We start from the raw sequence: 15,699 nt of genomic DNA, 5'->3' as shown, positions 1-15,699 counted from the left end.
ATTGGGTGCTGTGAAAATGACCGTTCTGACCTTTTTCTTGAAAATAAATCTTAATAAATCCGCCATCGTCCCAGAATTCAATTGACGACCAGTATGGACCAAACAGTCCAAGTCGCCATTTTCATTTAATTTAATAAAATTTAACAGATGCAAGAAAATTGCCGCAATTATACTCTATTAATTTTTTAAAAAAATTTAAATTATTCTTCATGGTATTTTTTATTGAATAGAATTAAAAAATTGCCGCCACCAAAAGATTTATTATTTATTTAATTTTCTATCAAAAGCTTTATAGGGTACGCAGGCTGGTGCTAAAATTGATGGTGGTCCAAAGGCGGCAACAAACAGGTGGCAGCAAATGACTAATGACAGTCCAAAGAATTTGTTATTGTCCAAAATAAGTACACGTGGCAGCGACATAGACATTGTGGTTATTACTAAGGAACATAGTCATGGCTGAGATCAATTTTATTTCATGAAAAATCAAAATGTCTGTTTCACTATGATTTTAATATGAAATCCAGTATTTTGCACATAGCAGAGGGTTACTTTAAATGAGACAAAAGGGTTAATCCAATTTTCTAACATATGATATGAAGGCCCTTAACATGCAATGAAAAGGCATGCACCATTGGATCTTGTCAAGCGTCAACAAAGATAGGAAAAACCAAATATATTATGTTATTTTCAGAAAGCTTGCATTGGATGGTGATCCTAAATGGAGGAAATGACATCATAAAATCCACAAAAAAAAAAAAGAAAATAAAATAAAGGGTAAAAAGAACCACTCAATCCATTTTCAGATACAAAACCCAAATTCTACACCTGTAAGCATCTTCCTCTGAGCACCATTAATAGCCTCCTGTTACCAAAATGAGAATGTTCAATGGTTCCCATAAGAAGTTGCAGTATCTGAAGGTTTTCACATCTATGATCAGAAAGCAGCTTTATACATATTGGCAAAGGAGAGAATTTCATGACAATATTCCTTATGTATAATTTGTGTGGGAAATTTGATTGCATTGCTCAGTCAAAGTTCATGCTAAAAACCCTTCAAAGCTCTGTGAGGTTTGTTCGAGTTATATCTAACCAACCGAAATGCCTGCAGGTCTGGTTCGCTTAAACCTTGACGTCACTGCTGTTAACATGCTCTTACAAGCTTTGGAGTCCACGGCCACACAAACTTTTCACCACTTCTGAAATCTATAATCCTTCTTCTATGTTTTCTTCCAGTTTCCCCGGAGGTTTCCACAGATGGCAAAGTCTTCAATAGTGGTTCAGGACTTCCCGATCCTGCTGATGCCTCTACAACCCGATTCACCATTTCTAACACCTCACTCATCTTAGGGCGAGACTTTGGATTTCTGACTAAGCATCGGTTGGCCACAGTTGCAAGCCTTTGGGCAGACTTGAGCTGGCATTTACCTTTCAGTCTTGGGTCCAATATAAACTGGAATTTCTTCGCATCAGATAGGTATGGCTTTACCCAGTCCAAGAGCTTTTGCTCATTCTTTGGGCGGTTTTTGTCTAAAGGCCGCCTACCAGTAATGAGTTCGTAGAGGAAGACCCCATAGCTCCACACATCAATCTTGGATGTGAGACGTCCAGTCTGGATGTATTCAGGAGCAGCATATCCCATTGTTCCAACGACCTGGAGATCACCAGTTTGATGCTTGTAAATAGGTTCATAAATAGATAGGGGAAATATTACTCTTGACTCTATAACAAGCAATGTTCACAGCATAAACTGACTTTTAAACACCTAACAAGAAACAAAAACCATTTCTTTCTCATATAATTTGAATAAACATTGTAGAGTTTTCATTGAAAACCTAAAGGCAAGTTCCACAATCCTACAAGGTTTAAGCTGTCCATTTGTTTCGAATATCTTTTCAAGGCAAATCCAACAGCATGAATAGAATAATTACATTGAAACGAATCATTGATCAAAAAGACATTTGGGTCAATGGCATCAAGGACCTATTTGGACATTTGGGTCATGAGACTTAGAAACTTTTGGAGGTTTTTACCAGTAAGATACCTACTAGAGAAGATAAGAAAATTCCACTACCATGTGAACCTTGGTTTACATTACTAGAGGACTAAACATGAGCTGTGACTAAAGGGATAAGCTTCAAGTAATAGATTGGTCAAATAGCCTGAACATACCGCTGTTGAGACATGAGTTAATCCTTCTGAAGGGCCCAATCTGGCTAATCCAAAGTCTGATAGCTTGGCATTCCATTGCTCATCCAGAAGGATATTAGAAGACTTAAGATCCCTGAAGATGATCTGTAGTCAAATATGATGAAGGAAACCTAGATAAGTATCATCCAAAATAATCTGAAAAAAATTTAATAATTACTGGTTGTGCCAACAATGAGCTTAGAACCTCAACTCCGGTTCCCCTTAGTCTTTTTTTTCCCTTGGAAGGGAATTTTAGGGGAAAGAAAAGAATAATGTAGGAGAAGAAAAAATGTAAAATACACCACAATATCATGCAAAAGCTCAGTGCATTGGAAAGAAACAGGTGGAAAAGCAATTTATATCTGAAATGGAAACTTAATAGTAGCATTATACCTGGAAATCCATTCCTTCATGTAGGTATGCTAAGCCACGAGCAGCATCTTGGGCTATTTTCAATCTCATTTCCCAGGAAAGAGTTGTCTCTGACCGAACAGATAAATAGTTTTCCACACTTCTATTGGGCATATACTCATATATCAAAAGCCTTTGGATACCTCTTTCATCATCTTCAGCACAGTAGCCCACTAGCTTTACAAGATTTGGATGCTCAACCACCCCAAGAACATTCACTTCTGTCACCCACTCCTTGTGCCCCTATTGATTAATAGGCGGGATGCCAAGGTTATAAAAGTTAGTTCTCAGCTCAAAGTCACAGGAGCCATCTTTTTTTTAATTATTATTTGAAAAGTCACAGGAGCCATCTTATTTCAGTATTTTGCATTTAAGCATCATAAGCATTAAATAGAGTCTATAGAAGGGGAACAAGAACATCCATATGCAGCATCACCAACAGCAGAGCAAATTCAAACAGGATTTCTGGAGAAATATACACTTTTCCTAATCTTTGTGTAATATCATTACTGAGAAACTGTATCAGTTTTTATTTGAACTTAGTCAAATTCATTGACTGATTAAAACTTCCAGCTCTACCTGATACTTACTAGAGAATTTATTTCTGCTAAATTTTGTTACTAGAATGTTCCAGGCTAGCAAATTGAATTCATATAGATTTAAATAAACCATGCAGATTCTTGTGAATATGCAAGATCACTATAGTATAAATGACTTGGATGGAACCTAATTTTGCATAGGATCCAGACACATGAGTATGCATATGATATCAAAATGTGCTCCAGTATAACAACTGAGAATATCAATGATCTTTACCTATGACTTTTCAAAAAGATAAACGAAAGAAGGTAACTTAATTCAGAAGAGAAAATTTCAATATGTTGACATGTCAAGAAGCCTTGCCTGCAACCCCCTTTTACCGAGCTGTTTCACTGCTACTTCAATCTTTTGAGATGAATCATCAGGACTCTTGAGAAACCCCTTGTACACACAACCAAATCCACCCTCTCCAACCATGACAGAGCGGCTAAAGTTCTTGGTGGCAGATTTAAGTTCAGAAACTGTGAACACTCTTAGATTGCTAGGTCTCTGAGACATGCTAGGAAAAGAGGACCTCCCCATGGACTCATTGCTGACTCCTGAGACATTCTGAGAGTTTAATTCAGACCCAGATCGCCCTATTTCACGATCAGTGAATATAGAATTCATAGACCGAGTTGAAACTGACTTGGGGGTCTTCGATTCATCTTTTTTATCCCAACTGGGGAATATAAAACACTTCATAGCCCTCAAAGAATTGAAACACAATAAATTCCACAGTACAGATCCAGATCCCAAGAAAGAGATAAAAAGATATGATGAAGCAAAACAAAGACTACCTACAACACCTGCAAAGTCAAGAGCTATATATAAGTAGAAAGCTTTATTTCTCTAGGAATATTGTGATGCTTTAAGTTAAAAGACCAGGGAAGTCAAAGTTAATATCTTTACATGCCAATAAGAAAAAAACATACCATGAGCAACAAATTCCAAGGAAAGCTCAAATTCACATTTTAAGTCATGGTGAAGAAATGAAAATGCAAGAGTTTATAGCCAACTAGATTAAACAAATTAATTTAAAACCTATAGTTTCCAAAACTAGATCATACACAGTGAAAAGGCAAAAGAAAGCAAAAAGGTTCTAAATTCTACTAATCATTCCAGGGAATCCAACATCTTAGTTTTAGAGATATCATCACTTTTCCGAGTAACCCAGTCTCCAAACACTGCCTTCTTGGATCACAATCCACAAGTCAAGAAGACAAAAGCAAAAACCACAAAATCCCACTCCTTATTTCATAACAAAATCATTACTAAAAACCAAAATCTGATTATAAGCCAAAAATGAAGAAACCTTCAATTTTCTTGGATGGAAATGCAGAAGTATGGCTACTCAACTAGTCAACTTGAATTAGCTCCCAAATTCTTAAGGAATTTTAAGAGAAGCCCATTAGTCCAGTGCCCCCAAAAGACCTCAAAATGCTTGGAATTATGATGAACGGTGTTCAATTGTAAAGAAGAAGTCTGTACACGGCAGCTCACCGGCTGGGGCAACAAGTCATCTCACCAACCAAAAGTTTAGTAAAAATGGAAAAATGAAGCACAAAAAGACATTTTGCACGACAATGAATAAGAACATAAATCTAACTCAATTATTTGAAGGGATGCCACTTAAGTGTGAACGGGTACTTTGAAAATGAGAGACAAAACAACAGACAGAAAAGAGAGAGCTGTTTTAGCGTTTATTAAGGGGAGTAGAAAAGTCTTGTTCCGTGATGCTCACGACCAATGTGGAGTCCTCCAAAGTCAAGGTGGTCTGAAATACGAATTTTTGGAACCATTAAGTACATTATCTGTTTGTTTACATCCTTTTACATCCTGTTATGGTTGAATGGATGAACCCCATTGCTGCGGATATTTGCAACATCCATAAATATTTAATCTTTGCCCAAAAATGTTGATGTAAACACCATAAATATATAGACTTGTTTCTGAATTATTTAAACTTCAACACTTTTAGGATATATTATTTATAATATATACTAATTTTAAGCTATATACCTGGCTAGTTGTCACTAATTGTTACTATTTGACATCCAATGGTTTTCAGTTGTGCTGGGGCACAGGAGATTGAAAGGGCCAACATGGCGCCGCAACATCAAAACATTGATCGGTGAAGTCTCTGTTTTTGTTACTGGTATTAAGTTCTTTGGGTTAAAACAATTGGGAAAAGAGGTTGTTTAGTTGGAAAATCAAAACAAGATCCGTGGGCCACAAACATCACTCGGTGGCGTGCCCAGATTAACAAAACCTCTACTATCGAGTTGAGTTAAGTTAAAGCGTCCTTGTCCTTGGTACAGCTTCTGTCTCTTTAAGGTGGAAAGGTAACGTTATGTTTAAATTGGCTTAGCAGATTAACCGTTTGATGTAAATTGTAAATGATCTGTTAACTGCAAACGTGAAACGTACACTTAGGGAGTAGTTATTTCGCGTGCCATGCACAACACACATAGTTTCACCTTCAATGTAGCCACCCATTTCTCCCCTCCATTTCTTCATCCCAAAACCAAGGACCTCCTTCCAAAGCCGAAGACACATTCACTCAACCCTTTTGACCGAAAAATCTTTTGTTTTTCTCTCAAGGGTCTACAGCTCTCTAATCTTCCCTGTTGTGAATTCATAGTTGGTCTGCAAAATTTCAACTACCCCATTTGCAAGTTTTTATTTTTATTTTTTGGTTTTGGCCCATGAATGTTCGTGGTCTTGTTTCATTTGAAAGTTGGATAAAAACTCAGGACCATGAAATATTAAGGCAGCTTACCAGTGATGACGCCATGGTTAATCCACAGAATGCAATTATAGTTAGTTTTTTTATGTTTTTCCTAGGATTTGTGATTTCTAGAGCTTCAGCTGATCATTATGAGAGAAGTTAGACCCCATGCTTTGTTTTTTCTTCTTGTTGTTTTAAGTTTGTTTCCTTTTGCACGTTCTGTGGATGGGGATGATTACAGTCAAACGAAAAACCCTGCCTATCTTCCCCTTGTAACGGACCTTATCTATAGAAGGCTTTCGAATCTTACTGTTACATTAAGCAATGATATCAGTTGTAATTTGGGCTTCTGCATAAAGAATGCGTAAGTAATTTAAAATTTTCTGCTGTTTTCTCTCTGTATCATGCATGTCACTCTTCATTTTTTTTATCCCTAGAGGAATTTTTGTAACTGGTGAATGCATGTTCTCCCTTTTCAGGAAAGCTGACTGGAATGGAGCATTTAATTTTTCGAGAAATTTGAATTTCTTGACTAATTGTGTCAAGAAGACAAAAGGTATGAAGCTTTAGCCAATTCAAATGGTATATTTATTTGAACTGGTGACATCCCTGATGATTCAGAATTTTTGCTGTTATGTCTACTGAAAAATTGTGATTTAATATGTACTCATAATTGATACTTGCATTATCCTAAGGAATAAGAGGATTTTTTTTTGACTTCTAAAAATTTAGGAAATTTGAAAAATAAAAACAAGAAGACCATGACTCTAGCACACCAATAGCAAAAGGAGATGCTGTTAAATAATAACTCCATTATTGTAAATGAGATAAATCAGATGATACGTTTGTCTTTTTTCAATTCTACTGTCGGCATGAAATGGTTTGGGCAATTTCGGCACCAGTTTGATGAATTCAGCAAACTTAAAAGTGATAAATGAAGTAAATGGGTGATAAAATTAATAGTCTGAGTCATCTGATGGCAATATCTACCATGATTCAAGTTTTTCTGTTGTAGTTTTTTTCCATTCTTCCAATGTATTATCATACTTGTCACCAAGGACCTGATGATGAATGTGATATAATTTAACAGGAGATCTCACCCATCGACTATGTACAGCAGCAGAAATAAAATTTTACTTCAGTAGTTTATTTGCAAAGGGGACTGAAACTATCAATTATGTAAAACCTAACAAGAACTGCAATTTGACAACTTGGGTCTCTGGATGTGAACCGGGATGGGGTTGCTATGCTGACCAAAACCAGCATTTTGAGCTCAAAAATTCAACTTACATGCCAACCAGGACTCAAAACTGTCAACCATGTTGTGAAGGATTCTTTTGCCCTAGGGGTCTTGCTTGCATGATAGGTAAGTACTTTATAATAAATCAATTACAATTTTTAGGCACATAATTGGTTCTTCTCTTTCTTCTACTCTGTGTGGTTGATTGCTTTCTGTTTTCTCTGTTTAGTAATCGCAAAGTATGAAAGGAAATCCTGCTCTATTCATTTTTTTCTCTGTTAGAAAAGAAGTTTTCACACTTTAATTGTATAAAATAAGTGGCTTAGGAAATGGAAAGACTATTTTTTGAAAATTGCAGACCTAAATATCTACATAATGTGGTCTTGACTGAGTTCACAGCATGGCAAAATAGTGATGGAAAAGGCATATGAATGTATGGGGTGGGTTACCAAGTTGGTCATATCTTATTGCATTGGCAGAGGTGCGACAAAAACTATTTCCTATCTGTGTAAAGTCAATAACCACGGGGAAAAGATGCAGAACTCCTAATGATAGTTGAATCATGATGATTCATAGATTCATGAGCCCATTTCAGGATTAATTTGGTGAAATTCTTTCCAGTAACATTGCAATCTGTAATGCAAGATTTGGTTTATAGTTTGTTTAATGATACATCTTTCATCGCTGAGCAAATCTTATGTGGTAAATCCATGATAAATCAAACAGTGGGGGTAGAGATTCCTTTTACATTAAACAATTGAGAGGATATGGATGGTGCAGCATAAATATTCATACCTGCAAGTTTAGTTATGTGGATAAGTATACCCTGATGCTAGTATTAACTTCTTGGTATGAATCTATTTGTTTGTTGAAAAGAAAAACCAAGCTTCATCCAAAGGAATCTATTTTCCTTTCATCTTGTAGTAATTTAAGTTCACGTAATTAATTCATATTTGAAAGGCAATGGAATTCTAAGATAAAGATAATAATTACTGATGGAAATTTCAAACTATGGAATTATTTTATTGATAGAAATGGAACTGAATGAAATACATTTATTGTCTTTCATGTTCATGCAAAATGAAGCATGCCCTTTAGGTTCTTATTGTCCACTTGCAAAGCTGAATACATCATCTGGAGTTTGTGACCCGTAAGTTCATATCCTAGATTTCAAAATTTTCTTTTCTTCTGTTCTCAGTTTCTTATTGTGTACAATAGGCATTAATATTTATTGGTAGAGAAAATTTGCAGATATAATTACCAAATTCCTCCTGGGCAGCCGAATCACAGTTGCGGTGGTGCGGATATGTGGGCTGATGTTGCAAGTAGTAGTGAGATTTTCTGTTCACCAGGATCATACTGCCCTTCTACCATAAATAGAGTTACTTGCAGTAGTGGGTATTGATTTTTATCCCATAACTCTTAGCATCAATATAATTGTTTGCAGAACCTGTAATATATCTCAGGATACCATATACGTGATTTGATGATATTGTGCAAGTACTCCATGCTAGGAATTTATGTTTACTGATAAGCTTTTTTGATGAAATTTCAGACATTACTGCAGAATGGGTTCCACTTCCCAACTGCGTAAGTTTTTTTTTATCAGTTTGATTTCCTCAAAGCTTGCTTTGAATTCCTCTTGTTCATATTTCTTTTCAAAGCTTGCAATACATATATTTTAATGCTATAGAACTCTCAGGGTTATTAGGAAGAAGAATTTATGGAACACTAACAGATAAAATTTAACAATTCATTTTGACTAGTTGACAAAAGTTCACCAAAATTATAATAAAAAGGATTAGATGCACTGGCTTAATCGGTTTCCTTGTATTACACCCAATGTATTCAAATTTAAATTCAATGCATGCAAATACTGTTCATGCAGCCTGCGCGAAAATATCAAAATGTTTTGAGTGTGAAATTCCATTGAGTGAAAGTAGCTCAAAAGTGGATTGTTTGAATCACATGATGGAATATTTGTTGCAAATACATGATATGATGAACCACCATAATTATTTGTAAATGCATTCCATTATTCAATCAATCTTTTCTTGCTCTTAAGGTGTCTTATTTATCATTGCTGCATATGCAGCAAAGTTTTCTCAATGCTCTTAGTTCATTCAAAAAGAATGAATGCCTTCTTTTATGGGAATTTTATGAATAATTTGCAGCTTGCTTCAAGTTAACTACCTGCAATCCAAATACTTCGAACCAGGATATTCATGGTTATGGAATCATGCTTTTTGTAAGTGGTTTCCAAACTTGTCATAGATCACTAATTTGATTATTATCATTGAGCTGGCCTCTGTGCCACATTAATGGGAATGCAGGGTTGCTCATCTGCCATGTCCTTCAATTTATATGCGTTGTAGATAACTCTTTCAAGCATTCCCCATTAAACTTATGTCCACTGAAGGATTTCTTCAGCATGCTTATGCAAAATTAAATTGTGTTTTCTTTTTCTCTCCATTTGATCTATTTTAGCTTTCTTGTTGCTCTAGTTTCAATCAGTTGACTTTTATACTTTCTGTTGCATAAGTAGGTTGGAATGAGTCTTCTGCTGCTCATTATTTATAATTGCTCTGATCAAGTAATTAGTACTCGGGAAAGAAGACAGGCTAAATCCAGAGAAGCAGCTGCAAGACATGCACGGGAAACTGCACAAGCACGTGAAAGGTGGAAAGCGGCAAAAAATATTGCCAAGAAGGGGGGTTGGCAGCAACAGCTTTCACGGACATTTTCTCGGGCAAAATCGACTAGGCGACAGGAACAGCAGAAGAATTTTGGTCTAGGTAAATCTGTTAAAATTGATACTCAGTCACCACCTGTGCCACCTAGGGTATCAGGGCAATCATCTACAGATTCAAAAGCAAAGAAAAAGGAACCAAGCAGCCTCACAAAGATGTTGCATTCCCTTGAAGAGGACCCCAAAAGTCATGAAGGTTTTAATCTGAATATCAGAGACAAAAATATAAAAAAACAAGCACCAAGGGGTAAACAATTGCATACTCAAAGTCAAATTTTTAAGTATGCATATGGTCAAATTGAGAAGGAGAAAGCACAACAGAACAAGAACTTGACCTTCTCAGGAATAATTTCAATGGCTACTGATAATGATATCAGGACTAGGCCTGTGATTGAGATTTCTTTTAAGGATTTAACCCTCACTTTGAAGGGGAAACAGAAACATTTGCTCAAGTGTGTCACTGGGAAACTCATGCCTGGTCGAGTATCTGCAGTTATGGGCCCATCAGGAGCTGGGAAAACTACGTTTCTCTCTGCCTTGACAGGAAAAGCCACTGGATGCAATGTGACAGGTTTAATTCTTATAAATGGAAAAAATGAACCTATCCAATCATATAAGAAAATTATTGGATTTGTGCCACAAGATGATATAGTGCATGGAAACTTGACAGTAGAGGAGAATCTCCGGTTCAGTGCGAGGTGCAGGTATGTGGTCTCAAACTTATCATGTATGCAAGCTAACTGCAATCATCATGACTCATCATTTTAGAAGATTGGTTGGTTAGACAGTTCATCTTTTATCTGGGCATCTTTCTTATGGATTTTGAATTATTGAATGTATTCGTGCATTTTATCTAACTTTAAGAAACCTTGCCCCAGTTATAATCAGAAGTTTAATGGTCATAGTCATGTTGCTATTAGTTGGAATTGTTAGGTTTTCTGCAGTTTATGTGCTTCATGCAATTTAAAGTAAAAGAAAAATGTGAAAATCAAGAAGAATTTGTATAAAATCATGAACTAAGCACTTGTTAACTGAAGCATGTCATGATAGGAAAGAAATAGGCATTCTAAACTTCCGACAGACAACTTCACTAATGGTCAAGTTGTAAAGAACAAATATTATTTTGCATGCTTTTATGTTGTAAGTCCTACCTCTGGCAGAGGGAAGAGGCAATAAATCAGAAATATTCTGTAATCTTAACATCCTTCTGGACCATAATTTATTTTCTTTGTGTTTGATACCTCATATCCTGTAAGTTTCATTCTGACTTTATTATTTTTGGTGGATGCCATAATACCAAAGGCTATCTGCTGACATGGCAAAACCCGATAAAGTGTTGGTTATTGAAAGGGTTATTGAGTCCTTGGGACTACAGGCAGTTAGGGATTCAGTTGTTGGGACAGTGGAGAAGCGAGGGATCTCTGGAGGCCAGAGAAAACGTGTAAATGTTGGACTAGAGATGGTTATGGAACCTTCTCTATTGATCTTGGATGAGCCTACTACTGGTTTAGACAGTTCATCTTCACAGTTGCTTCTTCGAGCACTTCGACGTGAAGCTCTTGAAGGGGTAAATATCTGCATGGTACTTCACCAACCAAGGCATGATTCTCTCTCTCTTTCTCTCCCAAAATAGCTATGACCTTGACTTATTGCATATGATAAACAAAGAAATGAACTATGTTTCTTCCATTTCTGTGGCTGTTAATTTTCCTGTTGTCTTTATTTAACAACTTGACAGTGAACAATCAGATGTTCTATTTAAACTCAAAAATTAGAGAAAGACAAAATAACCTTTTAATTGGCTGAATTGTTGCGAACCAGGTCCCAAGCAGGTGCTTACTTGAGTTGCTTTTTAGCATTAGTTACTTCTCTATTAATTTTAGAGCAAATTGATTGTTTATGATATGATAGTGCATTGCTATCCATGTTGCTGCTACATTGATAGTTACATCTGGTAGTGGTGTCAAGCTGAGTAATAAATTTTACGTCTTGTCTTTTATTAAAATAAGACAAAGTCATCAGTGTGGCTTCTAGAATATCTAAGCACAAGCATTTTGATAGGACTACGCTTGTGTACAAAAGATAAATTGAAAAAAAGTGTGTGCTTGTCTATTTATTGCTTCTTGTGTATATCAATGCTTTTGAAGGATGAATTGACTGTAAGATAAATATGGCTGCATCTTGAGTTTGCAATTTGTGTTTTATATTTTTCTTGGAGGGTAATTGTTAGTTTCTTCTGATTCAGCTATGCCTTGTTCAAGATGTTTGATGATTTAATTCTTCTAGCGAAAGGTGGTCTCACTGCATATCATGGATCAGTGAAGAAAGTTGAAGAATACTTTGCTGGCATGGGGATCAATGTGCCAGATCGTGTCAATCCTCCGGACCACTTCATTGACATTCTGGAAGGTATTGTGAAGCCAACGGGAGTGACTCGTGAACAGCTTCCTATCAGATGGATGCTACACAATGGCTACCCAATACCCTCAGACATGCTTCAGTTGGCTGATGGACTTACAACACCCTCCGCTGGCTCAAATCCAAGTACTTCTGGTGCTGCAGCTGTTGGACAATCATTTGCTGGAGAACTGTGGGAGGATGTAAAGTTTAATGTTGAAGTAAAGCGAGACCAGATACAGAATGACTACTCGAAATCTAAGGACTTATCAAACCGGAGAACGCCGGGTATAGCTCGCCAGTATAGATACTTCCTGGGGAGGTATAAGCCATCACCTGTATTCCCATTTCAGAAGCATATAAAACATTTTCTCGTCTACGCTCTGATACCATTAATGGCTAGTAAACTAATTATATACCCAGATAAAAGTAGCTAAATCATTCACACATTTATGGCAGCTTTGCTAGTGTTTCCAGAAACGTCTTAATTGTTGCCTAGAGTGAACCTTCTTAGGCTCACATCACAGCTTGTAACTTACAATTTAAAAGGATAGTATTTTTTGGCACCATAGTATCACAGTAGCACAGTGATCTCCCTCCAGTTGCCTTATCTTGTTCCGTAATATATATGAATATTTATCAAGGACCAAATTGTTTGAGGTTAGTCCAAACATCTGCTTGCTAATAACTGTTATTGTAGATTGAACTTCTTGAAGTTTTGACTTCGGAACAGCTGCAGTTTCTTTCCTCTCCGCCCCTGGGTAAATACATAAACTCTTCAATTTTATTTCCCAAATTACTTATTATATGGCAATATTTCAGGGTTGCTAAACAGCGACTACGAGAAGCTCAGATGCAAGCAGTTGATTTAATGATTCTACTACTTGCTGGAGCCTGCTTAGGGACTCTTGCTAAAGTGAACGATGAAACATTCGGGTCCCTTGGCTACACATATACAGTCGTTGCTATTTGTAAGTTAAAAAGTCAAGCTTGGCTGACATACTCATGTTATCATTGGGTCATATACTTAGATCAGTATTTGCAATAGATTCCATAAACAAGTTGTCAGAGACACAGTAATTCCATGCCTATCATTCTTTATTTCCTTAGTCACTGTATATAGACTTAACCACGTCGTTTGCAGCACTATTATGCAAGATCGCAGCATTGAGATCATTTTCTCTGGATAAATTACAATATCAAAGGGAGAGCGCATCTGGGATCAGCAGTCTAGCTTATTTTCTATCCAAAGATACAGTTGATCATTTTAATACAATCTTCAAACCAGTGGCGTATTTATCCATGTTCTATTTCTTCAGCAATCCTAGATCAACCTTTCAAGATAACTACATTGTCTTGCTCTGCCTTGTTTACTGTGTCACGGGCATGGCGTATATATTGGCCATTTTGCTTGCACCTAGTCTTGCCCAACTGGTATGTACTAAAAGTTACTATTCATCAATTCATAAACTATTAACCTAAATTTTTCTGAATTCTTTTAGCTAATGAACCTCATTTATTTCTTCTTCAGTGGGCAGTGCTTCTTCCTGTTGTTTTGACTCTAACTGCGAACCAGGATAAAGACAGTGCTATTGTGAAATATTTTGGGAATTTTTGCTACACAAAGTGGGCTCTAGAAGCTTTTGTCATCGCAAATGCTGAAAGGTTAGCTTCTACTAGCTGATTCATTCTTCCTTTCTGTTTTCTTGCCCTATATTTTATCCTTGTCTGTAACTGAGCACTAGCCATAAGCACAAAATCCTTGCCTACTGAGAGCATCCTTCTCCTTCCTCATTGTCTTGTTCCTCAGGTACTCTGGAGTGTGGCTAATAACTCGTTGTGGTTCATTGAATCAAAGTGGCTATGATCTTCATGACTGGAATCTTTGTCTAATCATCCTTGTTATCAATGGCATTGTCGCTCGCATCTTAGCTTTTTTCATGCTGGTTACCTTCAGGAAGAAATGAGTTAGGAGAAGTAATCTTTTTTTCTTAGATTTTCTTTTGGTGTACAAATCTGTAAAGTCCATACATTTTGTATCAAAACAAACTCAACATTGAATTATACCACCACTAAGAAAGTGATACAAAATTCCCTCTAAACAACATGGGAATTGATGGCTAGCAGTCAAGGCTCAATCATCTTTGTGGATCAGTTGTAAACATGTAATGTCCATTTCTTAGGCTTTTGTGGTCATCTGAATTGTGTATGTGGTATGACTATTGGTAGGTAAGTTAGAAAACTCACACATTACTACATCATGCTGCCTGTAAAATCAAACAGAAAAGAGAAGAAAGGAGAGAATTTCTTCACTAGTTCCCTCACATTATCCACCTTTGTCAGTAACAAGTGACCATTTTTGCATCGTGGTTTCATGGTCTGAAATTCTGGTTATGATGGGCTGAGGCTTTATTTTTATGGCAAACCTTTTAACTGGCATAATTAGCTGAATTTATGGGTCTCATGATCTGTTCCTTAAACAGTTTTCTGAGGAAAAAAAGAGTCAGAAAAATTGTTCAGTTCATTAGTATAGTTACAGTGAACTGTTTGGAGGTGAATGAAAGGCCAGATTCCATTCAAGGAATATGTTTTTCATGTCTTTAATTCATGTTTAGTATAGTAAAACCAATGATTCCATTCAGGGAATATGTTTTTCATGTATTTAGTTCATGTTTAATAAAGTAAAACCAATGATTCCATTCAAGGAATTTGCTTTTCATGTATTTAATTCATGTTTAATGAAGTAAAACCAATAATTAACAAAATATTCTGGCATTTAGACCACATTTAAGCTCCTTAAGATTTAAATTAGGCATTATGCTTTTAAAAATCTATTGAACTATTTAACAAAATTCAAATAAGGTTTTTTTATTCTATTACATTCAATTAAGTTACTTTATTTTTATTTTTAATCAAATAAATTAACGGTTGATTAACTATCATTAAATGCTAATATGATATTGATACCACTAAATGATAATGTTATTATACTATATCAACATGTTACGTTATCATTGTGATATATCATCATACCACATTAAAAGTATATGACATAAAGTACTAAGTGGTGTTTTGATTAACAACAATTAATCAATCTTTAATTATAAAAGTTTATTTGATAAAAATAAAAATATAAAAACTTGATTTAATGTAATAAAAAATAAATTTTTTTAAATTTTTTTTAATAGTTCAAGTACTTTTTTAAATAAAATTATGTACTTAAATTACTTATTAAAATATCTATAAATGTAAAAATCATAAGGAAATTATTCTAGAACAGAAAAATTATTTACTTTTTTATGGAATAAAACTATTTATTTATTATAAGTATGCAAGAGAATAAAATACTCATGTGCAAAAAAAAAAAGAAAAAGAAAATATTACTGAGGTGTTGGGTGTTTGATG

At 35.6% G+C, this 15,699-nt stretch overlaps 2 protein-coding genes across 2 annotated transcripts; one reads left to right on the top strand and one right to left on the bottom strand.

Annotated features, from left to right (window-relative positions):
- LOC18597985 (probable receptor-like protein kinase At5g47070) lies at positions 675-4,834 on the bottom strand. The gene is made up of 5 exons (XM_007027310.2): positions 4,493-4,834; positions 3,502-3,986; positions 2,581-2,841; positions 2,170-2,292; positions 675-1,651 (listed from the first exon to the last, which is right to left on the bottom strand). Exons 2-5 carry the CDS (start codon positions 3,880-3,882, stop codon positions 1,142-1,144), a joined length of 1,275 nt encoding a protein of 424 aa, XP_007027372.1. The 5' UTR covers positions 3,883-3,986; positions 4,493-4,834; the 3' UTR covers positions 675-1,141.
- Positions 5,659-14,618, top strand: LOC18597984 (putative white-brown complex homolog protein 30). Its single transcript, XM_007027308.2, has 14 exons — positions 5,659-6,272; positions 6,388-6,464; positions 6,999-7,274; positions 8,235-8,298; positions 8,400-8,546; positions 8,704-8,738; positions 9,323-9,396; positions 9,694-10,601; positions 11,200-11,496; positions 12,143-12,616; positions 13,117-13,265; positions 13,439-13,728; positions 13,826-13,959; positions 14,105-14,618. The coding sequence occupies exons 1-14, from the start codon at positions 6,058-6,060 to the stop codon at positions 14,259-14,261; spliced, it is 3,297 nt and encodes a 1,098-aa protein (XP_007027370.2). The 5' UTR covers positions 5,659-6,057; the 3' UTR covers positions 14,262-14,618.

This window comes from Theobroma cacao, chromosome 5 (genome assembly GCF_000208745.1).
Source record: "Theobroma cacao cultivar B97-61/B2 chromosome 5, Criollo_cocoa_genome_V2, whole genome shotgun sequence".
Lineage (NCBI taxonomy): Eukaryota > Viridiplantae > Streptophyta > Magnoliopsida > Malvales > Malvaceae > Theobroma > Theobroma cacao.
This window is presented reverse-complemented; position numbering and strand designations above follow the sequence as displayed.

What these genes read in the sequence shown, in the direction of transcription:
- LOC18597984 (XM_007027308.2), top strand. Translation starts at nt 6,058, where the DNA reads ATGAGAGAAGTTAGACCCCATGCTTTGTTTTTTCTTCTTGTTGTTTTA. An exon ending in AGAGTTACTTGCAGTAGTGG is followed by an intron (nt 8,547 to 8,703) that starts GTATTGATTTTT and finishes ATGAAATTTCAG; the next exon opens with ACATTACTGCAGAATGGGTT. An exon ending in GTTATGGAATCATGCTTTTT is followed by an intron (nt 9,397 to 9,693) that starts GTAAGTGGTTTC and finishes TTGCATAAGTAG; the next exon opens with GTTGGAATGAGTCTTCTGCT.
- LOC18597985 (XM_007027310.2), bottom strand. Translation starts at nt 3,882, where the DNA reads ATGAAGTGTTTTATATTCCCCAGTTGGGATAAAAAAGATGAATCGAAG. An exon ending in TCGGTAAAAGGGGGTTGCAG is followed by an intron (nt 2,842 to 3,501) that starts GCAAGGCTTCTT and finishes ATTAATCAATAG; the next exon opens with GGGCACAAGGAGTGGGTGAC. An exon ending in TAACTCATGTCTCAACAGCG is followed by an intron (nt 1,652 to 2,169) that starts GTATGTTCAGGC and finishes GGTGATCTCCAG; the next exon opens with GTCGTTGGAACAATGGGATA.